Source organism: Oncorhynchus keta, chromosome 11, assembly GCF_023373465.1.
Source record: "Oncorhynchus keta strain PuntledgeMale-10-30-2019 chromosome 11, Oket_V2, whole genome shotgun sequence".
NCBI lineage: Eukaryota > Metazoa > Chordata > Actinopteri > Salmoniformes > Salmonidae > Oncorhynchus > Oncorhynchus keta.
In genome coordinates, this window is record NC_068431.1 from 27267430 (window position 1) to 27290099 (window position 22670).

At 45.5% G+C, this 22670-nt stretch overlaps 1 protein-coding gene across 6 annotated transcripts in view; it reads left to right on the plus strand.

The window, feature by feature from the left end:
* LOC118389978 (zinc finger and BTB domain-containing protein 16-A-like) overlaps positions 1–22670 on the plus strand; it is a 193340-nt gene that overhangs the window by 159215 nt on the left and 11455 nt on the right. For all 6 annotated transcript variants that reach the window (XR_008147427.1, XR_008147426.1, XM_035780061.2 and 3 more), the window contains one exon: positions 10872–11042. Coding sequence is in view for 4 of the 6 variants with exons in the window: in XM_035780061.2 (XP_035635954.1) it covers positions 10872–11042 (171 nt within the window). In the remaining 2 variants the exon portion in view is untranslated. The remainder of the gene's footprint in view (positions 1–10871; positions 11043–22670) is intronic.

The following is a 22670-nucleotide window of genomic DNA, read 5'->3' on the forward strand; positions in this document are numbered from 1 at the left end:
ACCTTTCTCTCCCAATACCCCATCGCTCTCTTCACTGCCCACATGTTTTTTTTACCTTTCTCTCCCAATACCCCATCGCTCTCTTCACTGCCCACATGGTTTTTTTACCTTTCTCTCCCAATACCCCATCGCTCTCTTCACTGCCCACATGGTTTTTTTACCTTTCTCTCCCAATACCCCATCGCTCTCTTCACTGCCCACATGTTTTTTTTTTCCCAATACCATTTCTTCTCCCACATGTTTTTTACCTTTCTCTCCCAATACCCCATCGCTCTCTTCACTGCCCACATGTTTTTTTACCTTTCTCTCCCAATACCCCATCGCTCTCTTCACTGCCCACATGTTTTTTTACCTTTCTCTCCCAATACCCCATCGCTCTCTTCACTGCCCACATGTTTTTTACCTTCTCTCCCAATGCCCCATCGCTCTCTTCACTGCCCACATGTTTTTACCTTTCTCTCCCAATACCCCATCGCTCTCTTCACTGCCCACATGTTTTTTTTACCTTTCTCTCCCAATACCCCATCGCTCTCTTCACTGCCCACATGTTTTTTTACCTTTCTCTCCCAATACCCCATCGCTCTCTTCACTGCCCACATTTTTTTACCTTTCTCTCCCAATACCCCATCGCTCTCTTCACTGCCCACATGTTTTTTTACCTTTCTCTCCCAATACCCCATCGCTCTCTTCACTGCCCACATGTTTTTACCTTTCTCTCCCAATACCCCATCGCTCTCTTCACTGCCCACATGTTTTTACCTTTCTCTCCCAATACCCCATCGCTCTCTTCACTGCCCACATGTTTTTTTTTTTACCTTTTCTCCCAATACCCCATCGCTCTCTTCACTGCCCACATTTTTTTTACCTTTCTCCCAATACCCCATCGCTCTCTTCACTGCCCACATGTTTTTTTTACCTTTCTCTCCCAATACCCCATCGCTCTCTTCACTGCCCACATGTTTTTTTTTACCTTTCTCCCAATACCCCATCGCTCTCTTCACTGCCCACATGTTTTTTTTACCTTTCTCTCCCAATACCCCATCGCTCTCTTCACTGCCCACATGTTTTTTTACCTTTCTCTCCCAATACCCCATCGCTCTCTTCACTGCCCACATGTTTTTTACCTTTCTCTCCCAATACCCCATCGCTCTCTTCACTGCCCACATGTTTTTTATGTTTTTCTCTCCCAATACCCCATCGCTCTCTTCACTGCCCACATGTTTTTTTTCTCTCCCAATACCCCATCGCTCTCTTCACTGCCCACATGTTTTTTACCTTTCTCTCCCAATACCCCATCGCTCTCTTCACTGCCCACATGTTTTTACCTTTCTCTCCCAATACCCCATCGCTCTCTTCACTGCCCACATGTTTTTACCTTTCTCTCCCAATACCCCATCGCTCTCTTCACTGCCCACATGTTTTTTACCTTTCTCTCCCAATACCCCATCGCTCTCTTCACTGCCCACATGTTTTTTTTTTTTACCTTTCTCTCCCAATACCCCATCGCTCTCTTCACTGCCCACATGTTTTTTTTACCTTTCTCTCCCAATACCCCATCGCTCTCTTCACTGCCCACATGTTTTTTTACCTTTCTCTCCCAATACCCCATCGCTCTCTTCACTGCCCACATGTTTTTTTTACCTTTCTCTCCCAATACCCCATCGCTCTCTTCACTGCCCACATGTTTTTTTTTACCTTTCTCTCCCAATACCCCATCGCTCTCTTCACTGCCCACATGTTTTTTTACCTTTTCTTACCCCATCGCTCTCTTCACTGCCCACATGTTTTTTTTTACCTTTCTCTCCCAATACCCCATCGCTCTCTTCACTGCCCACATGTTTTTTTTTTTCTCCCAATACCCCATCGCTCTCTTCACTGCCCACATGTTTTTACCTTTCTCTCCCAATACCCCATCGCTCTCTTCACTGCCCACATGTTTTTTACCTTTCTCTCCCAATACCCCATCGCTCTCTTCACTGCCCACATGTTTTTTTTTTACCTTTCTCTCCCAATACCCCATCGCTCTCTTCACTGCCCACATGTTTTTTTTTACCTTTCTCTCCCAATACCCCATCGCTCTCTTCACTGCCCACATGTTTTTTTACCTTTCTCTCCCAATACCCCATCGCTCTCTTCACTGCCCACATGTTTTTTTACCTTTCTCTCCCAATACCCCATCGCTCTCTTCACTGCCCACATGTTTTTTTTACCTTTCTCTCCCAATACCCCATCGCTCTCTTCACTGCCCACATGTTTTTTACCTTTCTCTCCCAATACCCCATCGCTCTCTTCACTGCCCACATGTTTTTTACCTTTCTCTCCCAATACCCCATCGCTCTCTTCACTGCCCACATGTTTTTACCTTTCTCTCCCAATACCCCATCGCTCTCTTCACTGCCCACATGTTTTTTACCTTTCTCTCCCAATACCCCATCGCTCTCTTCACTGCCCACATGTTTTTTTACCTTTCTCTCCCAATACCCCATCGCTCTCTTCACTGCCCACATGTTTTTTTACCTTTCTCTCCCAATACCCCATCGCTCTCTTCACTGCCCACATGTTTTTTTACCTTTCTCTCCCAATACCCCATCGCTCTCTTCACTGCCCACATGTTTTTACCTTTCTCTCCCAATACCCCATCGCTCTCTTCACTGCCCACATGTTTTTTTTACCTTTCTCTCCCAATACCCCATCGCTCTCTTCACTGCCCACATGTTTTTTTACCTTTCTCTCCCAATACCCCATCGCTCTCTTCACTGCCCACATGTTTTTTTTTTTACCTTTCTCCCCCAATACCCCATCGCTCTCTTCACTGCCCACATGTTTTTTTACCTTTCTCTCCCAATACCCCATCGCTCTCTTCACTGCCCCCATGTTTTTTTACCTTTCTCTCCCAATACCCCATCGCTCTCTTCACTGCCCACATGTTTTTTACCTTTCTCTCCCAATACCCCATCGCTCTCTTCACTGCCCACATGTTTTTTACCTTTCTCTCCCAATTCTCTCCCAATGCCCCATCGCTCTCTTCACTGCCCACATGTTTTTTTACCTTTCTCTCCCAATACCCCATCGCTCTCTTCACTGCCCACATGTTTTTTTACCTTTCTCTCCCAATACCCCATCGCTCTCTTCACTGCCCACATGTTTTTTTTACCTTTTCTCCCAATACCCCATCGCTCTCTTCACTGCCCACATGTTTTTTTTACCTTTTTCTCCCAATACCCCATCGCTCTCTTCACTGCCCACATGTTTTTTTACCTTTCTCTCCCAATACCCCATCGCTCTCTTCACTGCCCACATGTTTTTTCTCTCCCAATTTTTTTACCTTTCTCTCCATTTCTTTTACATGTTTTTTTACCTTTCTCTCCCAATACCCCATCGCTCTCTTCACTGCCCACATGTTTTTTTACCTTTCTCTCCCAATACCCCATCGCTCTCTTCACTGCCCACATGTTTTTTTTTTACCTTTCTCTCCCAATGTTTTTACCTCCCAATACCCCATCGCTCTCTTCACTGCCCACATGTTTTTTTTACCTTTCTCTCCCAATACCCCATCGCTCTCTTCACTGCCCACATGTTTTTTACCTTTCTCTCCCAATACCCCATCGCTCTCTTCACTGCCCACATGTTTTTTACCTTTCTCTCCCAATACCCCATCGCTCTCTTCACTGCCCACATGTTTTTTTACCTTTCTCTCCCAATACCCCATCGCTCTCTTCACTGCCCACATGTTTTTTTTTTTTACCCCATTTCTTCTCCCACATGTTTTTTTACCTTTCTCTCCCAATACCCCATCGCTCTCTTCACTGCCCACATGTTTTTTACCTTTCTCTCCCAATACCCCATCGCTCTCTTCACTGCCCACATGTTTTTTTTTTTACCTTTCTCTCCCAATACCCCATCGCTCTCTTCACTGCCCACATGTTTTTTTTACCTTTCTCTCCCAATACCCCATCGCTCTCTTCACTGCCCACATGTTTTTTACCTTTCTCTCCCAATACCCCATCGCTCTCTTCACTGCCCACATGTTTTTTTACCTTTCTCTCCCAATACCCCATCGCTCTCTTCACTGCCCACATGTTTTTTTTTACCTTTCTCTCCCAATACCCCATCGCTCTCTTCACTGCCCACATGGTTTTTACCTTTTCTCCCAATACCCCATCGCTCTCTTCACTGCCCACATGTTTTTTTTACCTTTCTCTCCCAATACCCCATCGCTCTCTTCACTGCCCACATGTTTTTTTACCTTTCTCTCCCAATACCCCATCGCTCTCTTCACTGCCCACATGTTTTTTACCTTTCTCTCCCAATACCCCATCGCTCTCTTCACTGCCCACATGTTTTTTTACCTTTTCTCCCAATACCCCATCCTCTTCACTGCCCACATGGTTTTTACCTTTCTCTCCCAATACCCCATCGCTCTCTTCACTGCCCACATGTTTTTTTTTTTCTCCCAATACCCATCGCTTCTTCACTGCCCACATGTTTTTTTACCTTTCTCTCCCAATACCCCATCGCTCTCTTCACTGCCCACATGTTTTTTTTTACCTTTCTCTCCCAATACCCCATCGCTCTCTTCACTGCCCACATGTTTTTTTTTACCTTTCTCTCCCAATACCCCATCGCTCTCTTCACTGCCCACATGTTTTTTTACTTTTCTCTCCCAATACCCCATCGCTCTCTTCACTGCCCACTCTTTCTTCACTGCCTTCACATGTTTTTTTTTTTTTTACCTTTCTCTCCCAATACCCCATCGCTCTCTTCACTGCCCACATGTTTTTTTACCTTTCTCTCCCAATACCCCATCGCTTCTTCACTGCCCACATGTTTTTTTTTTTTACCTTTCTCTCCCAATACCCCATCGCTCTCTTCACTGCCCACATGTTTTTTTTTTTTTTTTACCTTTCTCTCCCAATACCCCATCGCTCTCTTCACTGCCCACATGTTTTTTTTACCTTTCTCTCCCAATACCCCATCGCTCTCTTCACTGCCCACATGTTTTTTTTTTACCTTTCTCCCAATACCCCATCGCTCTCTTCACTGCCCACATGTTTTTTTACCTTTCTCTCCCAATACCCCATCGCTCTCTTCACTGCCCACATGTTTTTTTACCTTTCTCCCAATACCCCATCGCTCTCTTCACTGCCCACATGTTTTTTTACCTTTCTCTCCCAATACCCCATCGCTCTCTTCACTGCCCACATGTTTTTTTACCTTTCTCTCCCAATACCCCATCGCTCTCTTCACTGCCCACATGTTTTTTTACCTTTCTCTCCCAATACCCCATCGCTCTCTTCACTGCCCACATGTTTTTTTACCTTTCTCTCCCAATACCCCATCGCTCTCTTCACTGCCCACATGTTTTTTTACCTTCTCTCCCAATACCCCATCGCTCTCTTCACTGCCCACATGTTTTTTTTACCTTTCTCTCCCAATACCCCATCGCCTTCTTCACTGCCCACATGTTTTTTTACCTTTCTCTCCCAATACCCCATCGCTCTCTTCACTGCCCACATGTTTTTTTACCTTTCTCTCCCAATACCCCATCGCTCTCTTCACTGCCCACATGTTTTTTTCTCCCAATACCCCATTTCTTCACTCCCACATGTTTTTTACCTTTTCTCCCAATACCCCATCGCTCTCTTCACTGCCCACATGTTTTTTTACCTTTCTCTCCCAATACCCCATCGCTCTCTTCACTGCCCACATGTTTTTACCTTTCTCTCCCAATACCCCATCGCTCTCTTCACTGCCCACATGTTTTTTTACCTTTCTCCCAATACCCCATCGCTCTCTTCACTGCCCACATGTTTTTTTACCTTTCTCTCCCAATACCCCATCGCTCTCTTCACTGCCCACATGTTTTTTTTACCTTTCTTCTCCCAATGTTTTTTTACCTTTCTCTCCCAATACCCCATCGCTCTCTTCACTGCCCACATGTTTTTTTACCTTTCTCTCCCAATACCCCATCGCTCTCTTCACTGCCCACATGTTTTTACCTTTCTCTCCCAATACCCCATCGCTCTCTTCACTGCCCACATGTTTTTACCTTTCTCTCCCAATACCCCATCGCTCTCTTCACTGCCCACATGTTTTTTTTACCTTTCTCTCCCAATACCCCATCGCTCTCTTCACTGCCCACATGTTTTTTTACCTTTCTCTCCCAATACCCCATCGCTCTCTTCACTGCCCACATGTTTTTTTACCTTTCTCTCCCAATACCCCATCGCTCTCTTCACTGCCCACATGTTTTTTACCTTTCTCTCCCAATACCCCATCGCTCTCTTCACTGCCCACATGTTTTTTTTACCTTTCTCTCCCAATACCCCATCGCTCTCTTCACTGCCCACATGTTTTTTTTACCTTTCTCTCCCAATACCCCATCGCTCTCTTCACTGCCCACATGTTTTTTTTACCTTTCTCTCCCAATACCCCATCGCTCTCTTCACTGCCCACATGTTTTTTTTTACCTTTCTCTCCCAATACCCCATCGCTCTCTTCACTGCCCACATGTTTTTTACCTTTCTCTCCCAATACCCCATCGCTCTCTTCACTGCCCACATGTTTTTTACCTTTCTCTCCCAATACCCCATCGCTCTCTTCACTGCCCACATGTTTTTTTTTTACCTTTCTCTCCCAATACCCCATCGCTCTCTTCACTGCCCACATGTTTTTTTACCTTTCTCTCCCAATACCCCATCGCTCTCTTCACTGCCCACATGTTTTTTTACCTTTTTTACCCCATCGCTTCTTCTCCCACATGTTTTTTTACCTTTCTCTCCCAATACCCCATCGCTCTCTTCACTGCCCACATGTTTTTTTTTTTTCGCTCTCTTCACCATGTTTTTTCTCTCCCAATACCCCATCGCTCTCTTCACTGCCCACATGTTTTTTACCTTTTTCCCAATACCCCCCATCGCTTCTTCACTCCACATGTTTTTTTATACCCCATCGCTCTCTTCACTGCCCACATGTTTTTTTACCTTTCTCTCCCAATACCCCATCGCTCTCTTCACTGCCCACATGTTTTTTTTACCTTTCTCTCCCAATACCCCATCGCTCTCTTCACTGCCCACATGTTTTTTTACCTTTCTCTCCCAATACCCCATCGCTCTCTTCACTGCCCACATGTTTTTTACCTTTCTCTCCCAATACCCCATCGCTCTCTTCACTGCCCACATGTTTTTTACCTTTCTCTCCCAATACCCCATCGCTCTCTTCACTGCCCACATGTTTTTTTTACCTTTCTCTCCCAATACCCCATCGCTCTCTTCACTGCCCACATGTTTTTTTACCTTTCTCTCCCAATACCCCATCGCTCTCTTCACTGCCCACATGTTTTTTACCTTTCTCTCCCAATACCCCATCGCTCTCTTCACTGCCCACATGTTTTTTTACCTTTCTCTCCCAATACCCCATCGCTCTCTTCACTGCCCACATGTTTTTTTACCTTTCTCTCCCAATACCCCATCGCTCTCTTTCATGTTTTTACCTTGCCTCCCAATACCCCATGTTTCACTGCCCACATGTTTTTTACCTTTCTCTCCCAATACCCCATCGCTCTCTTCACTGCCCACATGTTTTTACCTTTTCTCCCAATACCCCATCGCTCTCTTCACTGCCCACATGTTTTTTACCTTTCTCTCCCAATACCCCATCGCTCTCTTCACTGCCCACATGTTTTTTACCTTTCTCTCCCAATACCCCATCGCTCTCTTCACTGCCCACATGTTTTTTTTACCTTTCTCTCCCAATACCCCATCGCTCTCTTCACTGCCCACATGTTTTTTTTTACCTTTCTCTCCCAATACCCCATCGCTCTCTTCACTGCCCACATGTTTTTTTACCTTTCTCTCCCAATACCCCATCGCTCTCTTCACTGCCCACATGTTTTTTTACCTTTCTCTCCCAATACCCCATCGCTCTCTTCACTGCCCACATGTTTTTTTACCTTTCTCTCCCAATACCCCATCGCTCTCTTCACTGCCCACATGTTTTTTTACCTTTCTCTCCCAATACCCCATCGCTCTCTTCACTGCCCACATGTTTTTTTTTTTACCTTTCTCTCCCAATACCCCATCGCTCTCTTCACTGCCCACATGTTTTTTTACCTTTCTCTCCCAATACCCCATCGCTCTCTTCACTGCCCACATGTTTTTTTTTACCTTTCTCTCCCAATACCCCATCGCTCTCTTCACTGCCCACATGTTTTTTACCTTTCTCTCCCAATACCCCATCGCTCTCTTCACTGCCCACATGTTTTTTTTACCTTTCTCTCCCAATACCCCATCGCTCTCTTCACTGCCCACATGTTTTTTTTTTTACCTTTCTCTCCCAATACCCCATCGCTCTCTTCACTGCCCACATGTTTTTTACCTTTCTCTCCCAATACCCCATCGCTCTCTTCACTGCCCACATGTTTTTTTACCTTTCTCTCCCAATACCCCATCGCTCTCTTCACTGCCCACATGTTTTTTTACCTTTCTCTCCCAATACCCCATCGCTCTCTTCACTGCCCACATGTTTTTTTACCTTTCTCTCCCAATACCCCATCGCTCTCTTCACTGCCCACATGTTTTTTTACCTTTCTCTCCCAATACCCCATCGCTCTCTTCACTGCCCACATGTTTTTTTTTACCTTTCTCTCCCAATACCCCATCGCTCTCTTCACTGCCCACATGTTTTTTTACCTTTCTCTCCCAATACCCCATCGCTCTCTTCACTGCCCACATGTTTTTTTTACCTTTCTCTCCCAATACCCCATCGCTCTCTTCACTGCCCACATGTTTTTTTACCTTTCTCTCCCAATACCCCATCGCTCTCTTCACTGCCCACATGTTTTTTTACCTTTCTCTCCCAATACCCCATCGCTCTCTTCACTGCCCACATGTTTTTTTACCTTTCTCTCCCAATACCCCATCGCTCTCTTCACTGCCCACATGTTTTTTTACCTTTCTCTCCCAATACCCCATCGCTCTCTTCACTGCCCACATGTTTTTTTTACCTTTCTCTCCCAATACCCCATCGCTCTCTTCACTGCCCACATGTTTTTACCTTTCTCTCCCAATACCCCATCGCTCTCTTCACTGCCCACATGTTTTTTTTTACCTTTCTCTCCCAATACCCCATCGCTCTCTTCACTGCCCACATGTTTTTTTTTACCTTTCTCTCCCAATACCCCATCGCTCTCTTCACTGCCCACATGTTTTTTTACCTTTCTCTCCCAATACCCCATCGCTCTCTTCACTGCCCACATGTTTTTTTTTACCTTTCTCTCCCAATACCCCATCGCTCTCTTCACTGCCCACATGTTTTTTTACCTTTCTCTCCCAATACCCCATCGCTCTCTTCACTGCCCACATGTTTTTTTTTTACCTTTCTCTCCCAATACCCCATCGCTCTCTTCACTGCCCACATGTTTTTTACCTTTCTCTCCCAATACCCCATCGCTCTCTTCACTGCCCACATGTTTTTACCTTTCTCTCCCAATACCCCATCGCTCTCTTCACTGCCCACATGTTTTTTTCCCATACCCCATCGCTTCTTCTCCCAATACCCCATCGCTCTCTTCACTGCCCACATGTTTTTTTACCTTTCTCTCCCAATACCCCATCGCTCTCTTCACTGCCCACATGTTTTTTACCTTTCTCTCCCAATACCCCATCGCTCTCTTCACTGCCCACATGTTTTTTTACCTTTTCTCCCAATACCCCATCGCTCTCTTCACTGCCCACATGTTTTTTTTTACCTTTCTCTCCCAATACCCCATCGCTCTCTTCACTGCCCACATGTTTTTTTTTACCTTTCTCTCCCAATACCCCATCGCTCTCTTCACTGCCCACATGGTTGCTTGAATTTTCCTTTGACTACCTTTTCCTCATCTCTCGCTCTCCCTCCCTTTCCCCCTCTCCCTCCCTTTCCCCCTCTCCCTCCCTTTCCCCCTCTCCCTTTCATTCTCTCCTGGGTGTGGATGGGAGACAGTGATTGATCCAGGGGGAGGGCTGTCTCTGGGCCTCCCTCTCGTGCGTTTATGAACATGAGTCCGCTGCTCCTCATAGATTTTTAAATTAGTGGCAGCTTTGCCCCAAAGATGCGTTATTGACTGATGAAATGGAAGCTGAGCTCTAAACACTCCCTCTTTCCCCAGAGTTTTCTCCAGTCTGGTAATTGAAAAGTGTGTGTGTGCGTGCGTGCGTGTGCGCGCTGTATTCCTGTGTGTGACAGTATCTCTGCTGGAGAAAAATGAACACTACTTGTTGGGCTCAAGACTCAATTGAAATATAAAGCACATCTTACCTTTTCATGTGCTTAAAAAAAGTATTTAGAAAACGTATCCTCAGTGGCCTTTATGAAGGCCTTAGCCATATTAAAGTGTCCTCTACCAAGCATGAGATACAGGGCCATTGCACATCCCATTGTGTTGACGGTTCCCTGTATGTTAAAACAGTCCTTAGCCTGCCTGTTATACTGCTCACATCGTTTGTCATTGCTCTCAACTTGGTGCTGACCTCTTGTGGTAAGGAATCACAGTTGCAATGTTCAAGCCTGTGTGCTTTTCCCAGTGGTGTTTTACAATGATCGATACCTCGTTTGGTTTAGGATACTTATTTCTTTATAAATGATCTAACAGATCTCAAGAAATGTACATCATTGTACAATGAACAAGAATGTTGAATATCCATAGAACGGAGATGAAATGGTCTTTATTCAGGAGTAGGGCCAAGAATGATGTGTCATTTCACTACAGGACTGTCAACATGTTATGTTTTGTCAGATTTATTCTCGACATTATCTCCTACTCAATTGAAGATACAAACCAGACTAAATGAGAAAAGAAAACTCACCTTGTCCTCCCTCCCTCTCTCCATTAGGCTCGGACATGGCCATCTTCTGCCTGCTGTGTGGGAAGCGCTTCCAGGCGCAGCCGGCACTGCAGCAGCACATGGAGGTCCACGCCGGTGTGCGCAGCTACATCTGCAGCGAGTGCAACCGCACCTTCCCCAGCCATACGGCACTCAAACGTCACCTTCGCTCGCACACAGGTCAGTGGCAGTGGCGACGCATACTGTCTAGTAGCAGCTACAAAGTATGTGGACACCCCTTCAAATGAGTGTATTCTGCTTTTTCAGCCACACCCATTGCTGACAGGTGTATAAAATCGAGCAAACAGCCATGCAATCGCCATAGACAAACATTGTCAGTAGAATGACCTTCATAGGATCCCACCTTTCCAACGAGACAGTTTGCTAGAGCTGCCCCGGTCAACTGATAAGTGCTGTTATTGTGAAGTGGAAACGTCTGGGAGCAACAACGGCTCAGCCGCGAAGTGGAAAGACTTCCCAGAAGAGTGGAGGCTGATATAGCAGCAAAGAGGGGGCCAACTACATATTAATGTCCATGAATTTTGAATGAGATATTTGATAAGCAGGTGTCCACATTATTTTGGTTATGTAGTGTATGTCAACTCCCCTTCTATCCTAGTGCACTAGGACACACTCCTTTAGGCTACTCATGTTCTCTAACACTAACCGGTCAACTCAAACTCCTCTGACTACCCTACTAACAAATGACATTGTTACAACATTTCAGATAGATTGTGAGAAGGTTGGTCATCACATTAGGCAATTTGTGAGGTAATAATTACACTCATGCTGTGGCAACATACTTTTGCAATGATGTGGCAACAAGTGAAAGCTACACATAGACCTGCTGAAGACTGACAGGGAAAAGGTTGTCAACACAGTCTCCTTAGGTCAGCAGCTGTTAACGAATCCATATTTCTTATGATGGTGTGATGGATTGTCCCATTGACAGACATGGGTGACAGTATATTGGACAAGTGGCGATGTCTCAGTAGTCTCGCATCAGTTTAGACTCTAGAGCCCTGCAGGGCAACAACACATGTCTCACCACATTATACTCATGGCTTTGGCTTCTGAACATGGTTGCCTATTATCTAACTCACTACAATGGTTCTTCCTAGAAGGAATTGTGTAATCTGGACTTAAAAAGTTGTATTTTTATTTAACCTTTTATTTAACTCGGCAAGTCAATTAAGAACAAATTCTTATTTATAATAACGGCCTACCGGGAACAGTGGGTTAACTAAAAAACTGATTTTTACCTTGTCAGCTTGGGGATTCGATCCAGCAACCTTTCGGTTACTGGCCTAACACTCTAATCACTAGGCTACCTGCTGCCCTAGTCCACTATTTGCATGGCTGGCTTAATAAACAGAGAGATCTGGTCATTTGCTGAATAAATTCATGCCATGATCAAACGGAGCTGGTACTGTACATACCTCCAGGCTGGCTCGTTGGTGAGTAAAGGCCTTGTTAATACTGTCAGTTGTGAGAAGGACGAGGCTGAAGAGGGAAATAGCCTGGCGGATGAGGTGATTTAGGGAAAAGCCCCTGTTACCGTGACAGAATATAAGAACATGGAAATGAATCCCATTTCGCTTGCAAAGGATGGACGCTCTCATCTTCCCTTTTTTTCCTTTCTGTCCTCCGCCGTCTGTCTGCGACCTTAAATAACAGTCTCTATGTCAGAGCTGATATAGCTCACCGGCTCACGGATAAATATTTGAGATGAAGGTGGCGAGATGAGCGCAGCCAGCTTATTTGCAAGCCGATGTGCAGCGATTTAGTGCGAGTGACTAGGTGAGGTGGTCCTGTATACTGGACCTCTGCATCTGCTTCTCTGTTTTCACGCCAATCCTCGGGAGAGGACCAATGACACATACAGTGCAGTAGGAAAGTATTCAGAGCGCTTGACCTTTTCCACATTTTGTTACTTTACTGCCTTATTCTGAAATGAATGAAATAGTTGTATTCCCTCATCAATCTACACACAATACCCCATAATGACAAAGCAAAAACAGATTTTTTGAAATTTTTGCAAATTTATTACAAATAAAAAACTTAAATATCACAATTACATAAGTATTCAGACCCTTTACTCAGTACTTTGTTGAAGCACTTTTGTCAGCGATTACAGCCTCGAGTCTTGGGTATGACGCTACAAGCTTGGCACACCTGTATTTGGGGAGTTTTTCCCATTATTCTATGTCGATCCTCTCAAGCTCTGTCAGGTTGGATGGGGAGTGTCGCTGCACAGCTACTTTCAGGTCTCTCCAGAGATGTTCAATCTGGTTCAAGTCCGAGCTCTGTCTGGGCCACTCAAGGACATTCAAGAGACTTGTCCTGAAGCCCCTCCAACATTATCTTGGCTGTGTGCTTAGGGTCGTTGTCCTGTTGGAAAGTGAACTTTCGCCCCAGTCTGAGGTCCTGAGCGCTCTGGAGCAGGTTTTCATCAAGGATCACTCTTCTTTGCTCCGTTCATATTTCCCTCGGTCCTGACGAGTCTCCCAGTCTCTGCCGCTGAAAAACATCCCCATTTCATCAGACCAGAGAATCTTGTTAATCATGATCAGAGTCCTTTAGGTGCCTTCGGCAAACTCAAAGCTGGCTATCATGTGACTGGAGCTCAAAGCTGGCTTCCAAAAGCTTGCAAAAATCGCTGAAGTTGGAGACTTTCATTTCCCTCACTAACTTTAAACATCAGCTGTCTGAGCAGCTAACCGATCACTGCAACTGTACATAGTCCATCTGTAAATAGCCCACCCAATCTACCTACCTCATCCCCATACTGTTTGTTATTTTATTTACTTTTCTGCTCTTTTGCACACCAGTATCTCTACTTGCACATCATCATATGCTCATTTATCACTCCAGTGTTAATCTGCTAAATTGTAATTATTCACTCCTATGGCCTATTTATTGCCTACCTCCTCATGCCTTTTGCACACAATGTATATATACTTTTTTTCCTACTGTGTCATTGGCTTGTTTATTGTTTACTCCATGTGTAACTATGTGTTGTTGTCTGTGTCACACTGCTTTGCTTTATATTGGCCAGGTCTAACCTGGTTAAATAAAGGTGAAATATTTTTTTTTGCCTTTGACTGTGGAATGGCTTCCGTCTGGCCATTCTACCATAAAGACCTGATTGATGGAGTACTGTGGAGAAGGTTCTCCCATCTCCACAAAGGAACTTTGGAGCTCTGTCAGTGACTATCGGGTTCTTGGTCACCTCCTTGACTAAGGCTCTTCTCCCCTGATTGATCAGTTTGGCCTGGCGGCCAGCTCTAAGAAGGGTCTTGGTGGTTCCATAATTCTTCCATTTAAGAATGATGGAGGACGCTGTGTTTTGGGGGACCTTCAATGCTGCAGATATTTTTTGGTACCCTTCCTCAGATCGGTGCCTCGAAACAATCCTGTTTTGGAGCTCTATGGACAATTCCTTCATGGCTTGGTTTTTGCTCTGACATGCACTGTTAACTGTGGGACCTTATATAGACAGGTGTGTGCTTTTCCAAATCATGTCCAATCAAATGAATTTACCACAGATGGACTCCAAGTTGTAGAAACATCTCAAGGATGATCAATTTAACAGGATGTATCTGAGCTCCATTATGATTATCATAGCAAAGGGTCTGAATATTTCTGTTTTTTATTTTGAATACATTCTAAACATGTTTTTGCTTTGTCATCATGGGGTATTGTGTGTAGATTAATGAGGGGAAAGAAATATTGAGTACATTTTACAATAAGGCTGAAATGTAACATGTGGAAAACATCAAGGGGTCTGAACAGGTTTTATTGTTGTTGCTATGTATTGGCCAATGAGAGGCTTTGAAGCCATATTGACACTCTTCAGAAGAAGCAGTCCTCCATAGGAATGAATAGATTTCTACAGTATTTAAATGTAATATTTCAAGGACAGAATTTAACTATTGCTTTCTTGGTGGGGACTGTAACATTAGTCCTCTAAAAATTATACTTTTAAGGAATTTAAAAAATTATGTTTTTAATTATGTTTAGTTCACAACTTTTAAAAGTATGCATTAAGTTGTCTGTAATAGAATACACATTGGAAATACAAACGTAGACATTAATACATGCATTTCTATAGCTTCAAAAATATTTTTTACAAATGGTGGTGGAGTGCCAAGATGGAGGCGCGGTGGTTTCAAAACAGTGCCCCCTGTCAGTCATCTAGTGTATATGTAACGGATGTGAAACGGCTAGCTTAGTTAGCGGTGTGCGCTAAATAGCGTTTCAATCGGTTACGTCACTTGCTCTGAGACCTTGAAGTAGTAATTCCCCTTGCTCTGCAAGGGCCGCGGCTTTTGTGGAGCGATGGGTAACGATGCTTCGTGGGTGACTGTTGTCGTTGTGTGCAGAAGGTCCCGGGTTCGCGCCCGGGTATGGGCGAGGGGACGGTTTAAAAGTATACTGTTACATTGATGCTGTTGACCCGGATTACTGGTTGCTGCGGAAAAAGGAGGAAGGTCAAAAGGGGGGTGAGTGTAACGGATGTGAAACGGCTAGCTTAGTTAGCGGTGTGCGCTAAATAGCGTTTCAATCGGTTACGTCACTTGCTCTGAGACCTTGAAGTAGTAATTCCCCTTGCTCTGCAAGGGCCGCGGCTTTTGTGGAGCGATGGGTAACGATGCTTTGTGGGTGACTGTTGTCGTTGTGTGCAGAAGGTCCCTGGTTCGCGCCCGGGTATGGGCGAGGGGACGGTTTAAAAGTATACTGTTACATATATATAAACCATTGTCGGGGACACGAGGACGGTCCCTGTGCACAACTCCCTGAAATGTCATCACCAACCCCAATCTCGGCATGAGCAGCAAGACGAGGCAGCAGCACCGTGCTTTTTAGAACCTGATCCTCCATATGTGTGTATTTAATTGCAATGAGCCAGTCACAAGCACCCTTGTAATATGATGTGGTGCCATTGTCAAGGGATAAAAACATTGGCAAGTCGCCATGGCACCTAAAATAATCCCTAATTTCAATAAAGGGGAAATAACCGGCAAATCTTACATGTATTTGCCGTTTTAATGTTTGTCTGTGTACTAGGGAAAAGAGAACGGATGAAAAAACACGCAGTAGCAGGTGATGTCGAAAGCAAAAGTCAAGCAGTCCTGTCTTCATCTCAGTTAGAGACATCATCGCCCTCTTCCGACAAGTCCATCATCATCACTTATACTGTGCCTTCAGAAAGTATTCATACCCTTTGACTTACTCCACATTTTGTTGTTACAGCCTGAATTCAAATGCCTGAATCTCACCCATCTACACACAATACCGCATAATGACAAAGTGCAAACATGTTTTTAGAAATGTTTGCACATTTATTGAAAATTAAATACAGAAATATCTCATTTCCTGTGTTGCTTTGGCTGTATGCTTGGGGTCATTGTCCCGTAACTCTTCTACCAAGTCTCAGGTTGTTTGCACTCTGAAGCAGATTCTAATCATTGATTTGCCTGTATTTGGCTCCATTCATTGTTCCCTCTATCCTTACTAGTCTCCCAGTCCCTGCAACTGAAAACCATCCCCATGCTTCACGGTAGGCATGGTGTTAGACGGGTGATGAGCTGTTCCTGGTTTTCTCCAGACATAGCTCTTTGCATTCAGGCCAAATAGTAATATTTTGGGCTCTTACATTTACATTTACATTTAAGTCATTTAGCAGACGCTCTTATCCAGAGCGACTTACAAATTGGTGCATTCACCTTATGACATCCAGTGGAACAGCCACTTTACAATAGTGCATCTAAATCTTTTAAGGGGGGTGAGAAGGATTACTTTATCCTATCCTAGGTATTCCTTAAAGAGGTGGGGTTTCAGGTGTCTCCGGAAGGTGGTGATTGACTCCGCTGTCCTGGCGTTGTGAGGGAGTTTGTTCCACCATTGGGGGGCCAGAGCAGCGAACAGTTTTGACTGGGCTGAGCGGGAACTGTACTTCCTCAGTGGTAGGGAGGCGAGCAGGCCAGAGGTGGATGAACGCAGTGCCCTTGTTTGGGTGTAGGGCCTGATCAGAGCCTGGAGGTACTGAGGTGCCGTTCCCCTCACAGCTCCGTAGGCAAGCACCATGGTCTTGTAGCGGATGCGAGCTTCAACTGGAAGCCAGTGGAGAGAGCAGAGGAGCGGGGTGACGTGAGAGAACTTGGGAAGGTTGAACACCAGATGGGCTGCGGCGTTCTGGATGAATTGTAGGGGTTTAATGGCACAGGCAGGGAGCCCAGCCAACAGCGAGTTGCAGTAATCCAGACGGGAGATGACAAGTGCCTGGATTAGGACCTGCGCCGCTTCCTGTGTGAGGCAGGGTCGTACTCTGCGGATGTTGTAGAGCATGAACCTACAGGAACGGGCCACCGCCTTGATGTTAGTTGAGAACGACAGGGTGTTGTCCAGGATCACGCCAAGGTTCTTAGCGCTCTGGGAGGAGGACACAATGGAGTTGTCAACCGTGATGGCGAGATCATGGAACGGGCAGTCCTTCCCCGGGAGGAAGAGCAGCTCCGTCTTGCCGAGGTTCAGCTTGAGGTGGTGATCCGTCATCCACACTGATATGTCTGCCAGACATGCAGAGATGCGATTCGCCACCTGGTCATCAGAAGGGGGAAAGGAGAAGATTAATTGTGTGTCGTCTGCATAGCAATGATAGGAGAGACCATGTGAGGTTATGACAGAGCCAAGTGACTTGGTGTATAGCGAGAATAGGAGAGGGCCTAGAACAGAGCCCTGGGGGACACCAGTGGTGAGAGCGCGTGGTGAGGAGACAGATTCTCGCCACGCCACCTGGTAGGAGCGACCTGTCAGGTAGGATGCAATCCAAGCGTGGGCCGCGCCGGAGATGCCCAACTCGGAGAGGGTGGAGAGGAGGATCTGATGGTTCACAGTATCGAAGGCAGCCGATAGGTCTAGAAGGATGAGAGCAGAGGAGAGAGAGTTAGCTTTAGCAGTGCGGAGCGCCTCCGTGATACAGAGAAGAGCAGTCTCAGTTGAATGACTAGTCTTGAAACCTGACTGATTTGGATCAAGAAGGTCATTCTGAGAGAGATAGCGGGAGAGCTGGCCAAGGACGGCACGTTCAAGAGTTTTGGAGAGAAAAGAAAGAAGGGATACTGGTCTGTAGTTGATGACATCTGAGGGATCGAGTGTAGGTTTTTTCAGAAGGGGTGCAACTCTCGCTCTCTTGAAGACGGAAGGGACGTAGCCAGCGGTCAGGGATGAGTTGATGAGCGAGGTGAGGTAAGGGAGAAGGTCTCCGGAAATGGTCTGGAGAAGAGAGGAGGGGATAGGGTCAAGCGGGCAGGTTGTTGGGCGGCCGGCCGTCACAAGACGCGAGATTTCATCTGGAGAGAGAGGGGAGAAAGAGGTCAGAGCACAGGGTAGGGCAGTGTGAGCAGAACCAGCGGTGTCGTTTGACTTAGCAAACGAGGATCGGATGTCGTCGACCTTCTTTTCAAAATGGTTGACGAAGTCATCTCGCTTTGGATAAAAGCGTCAGCTAAATGGCATTTATTATTATTATTATTATTATTATTATCTGCAGAGAGGGGGGGGGGGAGGAGGATTCAGGAGGGAGGAGAAGGTGGCAAAGAGCTTCCTAGGGTTAGAGGCAGATGCTTGGAATTTAGAGTGGTAGAAAGTGGCTTTAGCAGCAGAGTCAGAGGAGGAAAATGTAGAGAGGAGGGAGTGAAAGGATGCCAGGTCCGCAGGGAGGCGAGTTTTCCTCCATTTCCGCTCGGCTGCCCGGAGCCCTGTTCTGTGAGCTCGCAATGAGTCGTCGAGCCACGGAGCGGGAGGGGAGGACCGAGCCGGCCTGGAGGATAGGGGACATAGAGAGTCAAAGGATGCAGAAAGGGAGGAGAGGAGGGTTGAGGAGGCAGAATCAGGAGATAGGTTGGAGAAGGTTTGAGCAGAGGGAAGAGATGATAGGATGGAAGAGGAGAGAGTAGCGGGGGAGAGAGAGCGAAGGTTGGGACGGCGCGATACCATCCGAGTAGGGGCAGTGTGGGAAGTGTTGGATGAGAGCGAGAGGGAAAAGGATACAAGGTAGTGGTCGGAGACTTGGAGGGGAGTTGCAATGAGGTTAGTGGAAGAACAGCATCTAGTAAAGATGAGGTCGAGCGTATTGCCTGCCTTGTGAGTAGGGGGAAGGTGCGAGGGTGAGGTCAAAAGAGGAGAGGAGTGGAAAGAAGGAGGCAGAGAGGAATGAGTCAAAGGTAGACGTGGGGAGGTTAAAGTCGCCCAGAACTGTGAGAGGTGAGCCGTCCTCAGGAAAGGAGCTTATCAAGGCATCAAGCTCATTGATGAACTCTCCGAGGGGACCTGGAGGGCGATAAATGATCAGGATGTTAAGCTTGAAAGGGCTGGTAACTGTGACAGCATGAAATTCAAAGGAGGCGATAGACAGATGGGTAAGGGGAGAAAGAGAGAATGACCACTTGGGAGAGATGAGGATCCCGGTGCCACCACCCCGCTGACCAGAAGCTCTCGGGGTGTACGAGAACACGTGGGCGGACGAAGAGAGAGCAGTAGGAGTAGCAGTGTTATCTGTGGTGATCCATGTTTCCGTCAGTGCCAAGAAGTCGAGGGACTGGAGGGAGGCATAGGCTGAGATGAACTCTGCCTTGTTGGCCGCAGATCGGCAGTTCCAGAGGCTACCGGAGACCTGGAACTCCACGTGGGTCGTGCGCGCTGGGACCACCAGATTAGGGTGGCCTCGGCCACGCGGTGTGGAGCGTTTGTATGGTCTGTGCAGAGAGGAGAGGGGATAAACAGGGATAGACAGACACATAGTTGACAGGCTACAGAAGAGGCTACGCTAATGCAAGGAGATTGGAATGACAAGTGGACTACACGTCTCGAATGTTCAGAAAGTTAAGCTTACGTAGCAAGAATCTTATTGACTACAATTATTAAAATGATACAGTACTGCTGAAGTAGGCTAGCTGGCAGTGGCTGCGTTGTTGACTTTGTAGGCTAGCTGGCAGTGGCTGCGTTGTTGACACTAAACTAATGAAGTCGTTCCGTTGAGTGTAATAGTTTCTACAGTGCTGCTATTCGGGGGCTAACTGGCTAGCTAGCAGTGTTGATTACGTTACGTTGCGTTAAAAGAACGACAATAGCTGGCTAGCTAACCTAGAAAATCGCTCTAGACTACACAATTATCTTTGATACACAGACGGCTATGTAGCTAGCTATGTAGCTAGCTACGGTCAAACAAATCAAACCGTTGTGCTGTAATGAAATGAAATGAAAATGTGATACTACCTGTGGAGCGAAGCGGAATGCGACCGGGTTGTTGAGTGCGGAAGTTCTATTCAGTAGACGTTGGCTAGCTGTTGGCTAGCTAGCAGTGTCTCCTACGTTAAGGACGACAAATAGCTGGCTAGCTAACCTCGGTAAATTAAGATAATCACTCTAAGACTACACGCTCTAAACTACACAATTATCTTGGATACGAAGACAGCAAAGACAACTATGTAGCTAGCTAACACTACACTAATCAAGTCGTTCAGTTGAGTGTAATAGTTTCTACAGTGCTGCTATTCGGTAGACTGCTATTCGGTAGACGTTTGCTAGCTGGCTAGCTGCTGGGCAGATAGCAGTGTAGACTACGTTAGGACGACGAAATACGAAGTTGCAATAGAAGTGCTGACTGTTTCACTTTGTTGTCCTCTTTCTTTTCCTTTTTCTTCTGTCCTTCTTTTGTCCTTATTTTGTCTTCCTTTCTTCTGTTAACTAGATATTTTTGTTGTTATTCTTTGTAAGCTAGCTAGCTTCTTCCAGGAGAGTCCCTAGCAACTGCTTAGCAACAAGTAAACAATTCTGCTAGCAATTCAGCTAGCTAAGATAACTGTACAATTTTATGAAAAATAGTTACTTTTTCAAAAGCCTGTCTTTTTTGGTTTGTTCCTTGTTTTGTCTTCTATTGAGTCGTGCAGTTTTCTCTTGGTTTTTTTCGATGTACTTCACTCTAAAAAAACATTTAAATCTCAATATATACAGGAGCTCATTTTTCAGCAGCTGCTCAATTTAGAACTCCTCTTCAGACCACATGTTTTTTTGCATGCCTTTTTGTAAACTCCAGGCGTACTGTCGTGCCTGTTTCTCTGGATTGGCTTCTTTCTGGCCACCATAAAGTCCAGATTGGGGAAAAACTGTAGACTGTTGTCCTTCTTGCAGGTTCTCCCATTTCAGCCAAGGAACTCTGTCGTTCTGTCAGACTGGTCATTGGGTTCTTTGTCAGCTCCCTGACCAATGTCCTTCTTTCCCGGTTGCTCAGTTTGGTCTGACGGCCAGCTCTAGTTCCATATTTCTTTCATTACCCAATGATGGAGACCACTGTGTTCTTGGAAAATTTAAACTCTCTTGAAATTGTTTTATACCCTTCCCCAGATATATGCTGCACAATCTCGGAGATCTACAGACAGTTCCTTGGACTTCATGGTATAGTTTCTGTGGGACCTTATGTAGACAGCTGTGTTTCTTCCAAAATCATGTCCAAACAATTGAATTGGCCACAGGTGAACATCACAGGTGGACGTTATAGTGACATCTCAATGATGACCGAAGGAAATGGATACACCTAAATTCAATTTGGAGTGTCGTAGCAAAGTGTCGTAGCAAAGCAGTGTGAGTACTTACAGTACCAGTCAAAAGTTTGGAGACATACTCATTCCAGGGTTTTTCTTTATTTGTACTGTTTTCTACATCGTAGAATAAGAGTAAAGACTTCAAAACTATGAAATATGGAATCATATAGTAACCAACTAGTATGAAACAATTCAAAATATATTTGAGATTCTTCAAAGTAGCCACCCTTTGCCTTGATGTCATCTTTGCATACTCTTGGCATTCTCTCAACCAGCTTCATGAGATAGTCACCTGGAATGCATTTCAATTAACAGGTGCGTCTTGTTGAAAGTTAATTTGTGGAATTTTTGAGCCAATCAGTTGTGTTGTGACAACGTAGGGGTGGTATTCAGAAATTAGCCCTATTTGGTAAAAGACCTAGTCCATATTATGGCAAGAACAGCCCAACTAAGCAAAGAGAAACAACAGTCCATCCTTACTTTTAGACATGAAGGTCAGTCAATCTGGAATATTTCAAGAACTTTTAAGGTTTCTTCAAGTGCAAGACGCAAACACCTTAAAACACTATGATGAAACTGGCTCTCATGAGGACCGCCACTGGAAAGGAAGACCCAGAGTTACCTCTGCTGCAGAGGATAAGTTCATTAGAGTTACCAGCCTTGGAAATTGCAGCCCAAATAAATGCTTCACAGAGTTCAAGTAACAGACACATCTCAACATCAACTGTTCAGCGTGAATCAGGCCTTCATGTTCGAATTTCTGCAAAGAAACCTCTAAAGGACACCAATGCAAAGAAGAGACTTGCTTGGGCCAAGAAACACGAGTAATGGACATTAGACCAGTGGAAATCTGTCCTTGTAGTCTGATGAGTCCAAATTTGAGACTTTTGGTTTCACCTGCCGTGTCTTTGTGAGACGCAGAGTAGGCGAACGGATGATCTCTGCATGTGTGGTTCCCATCTTGAAGCATTGAGGAGGAGGTGTGGCGGTGCTTTGGTGGTGACACTGAGTGATTTATTTATAATTCAAGGCACACTTAACCAGCATGGCTACCACATAATTCTGCATTGATACACCATCCTATCTGGTTTGTGCTTAGTGGGACTATCATTTAGGTTTTCAGCAAGACAATGACCCAACACAACTCCAGGCTGTGTAAGGGATATTTGACCAAGAAGGAGAGTGATGGAGTGCTGCATCAGAT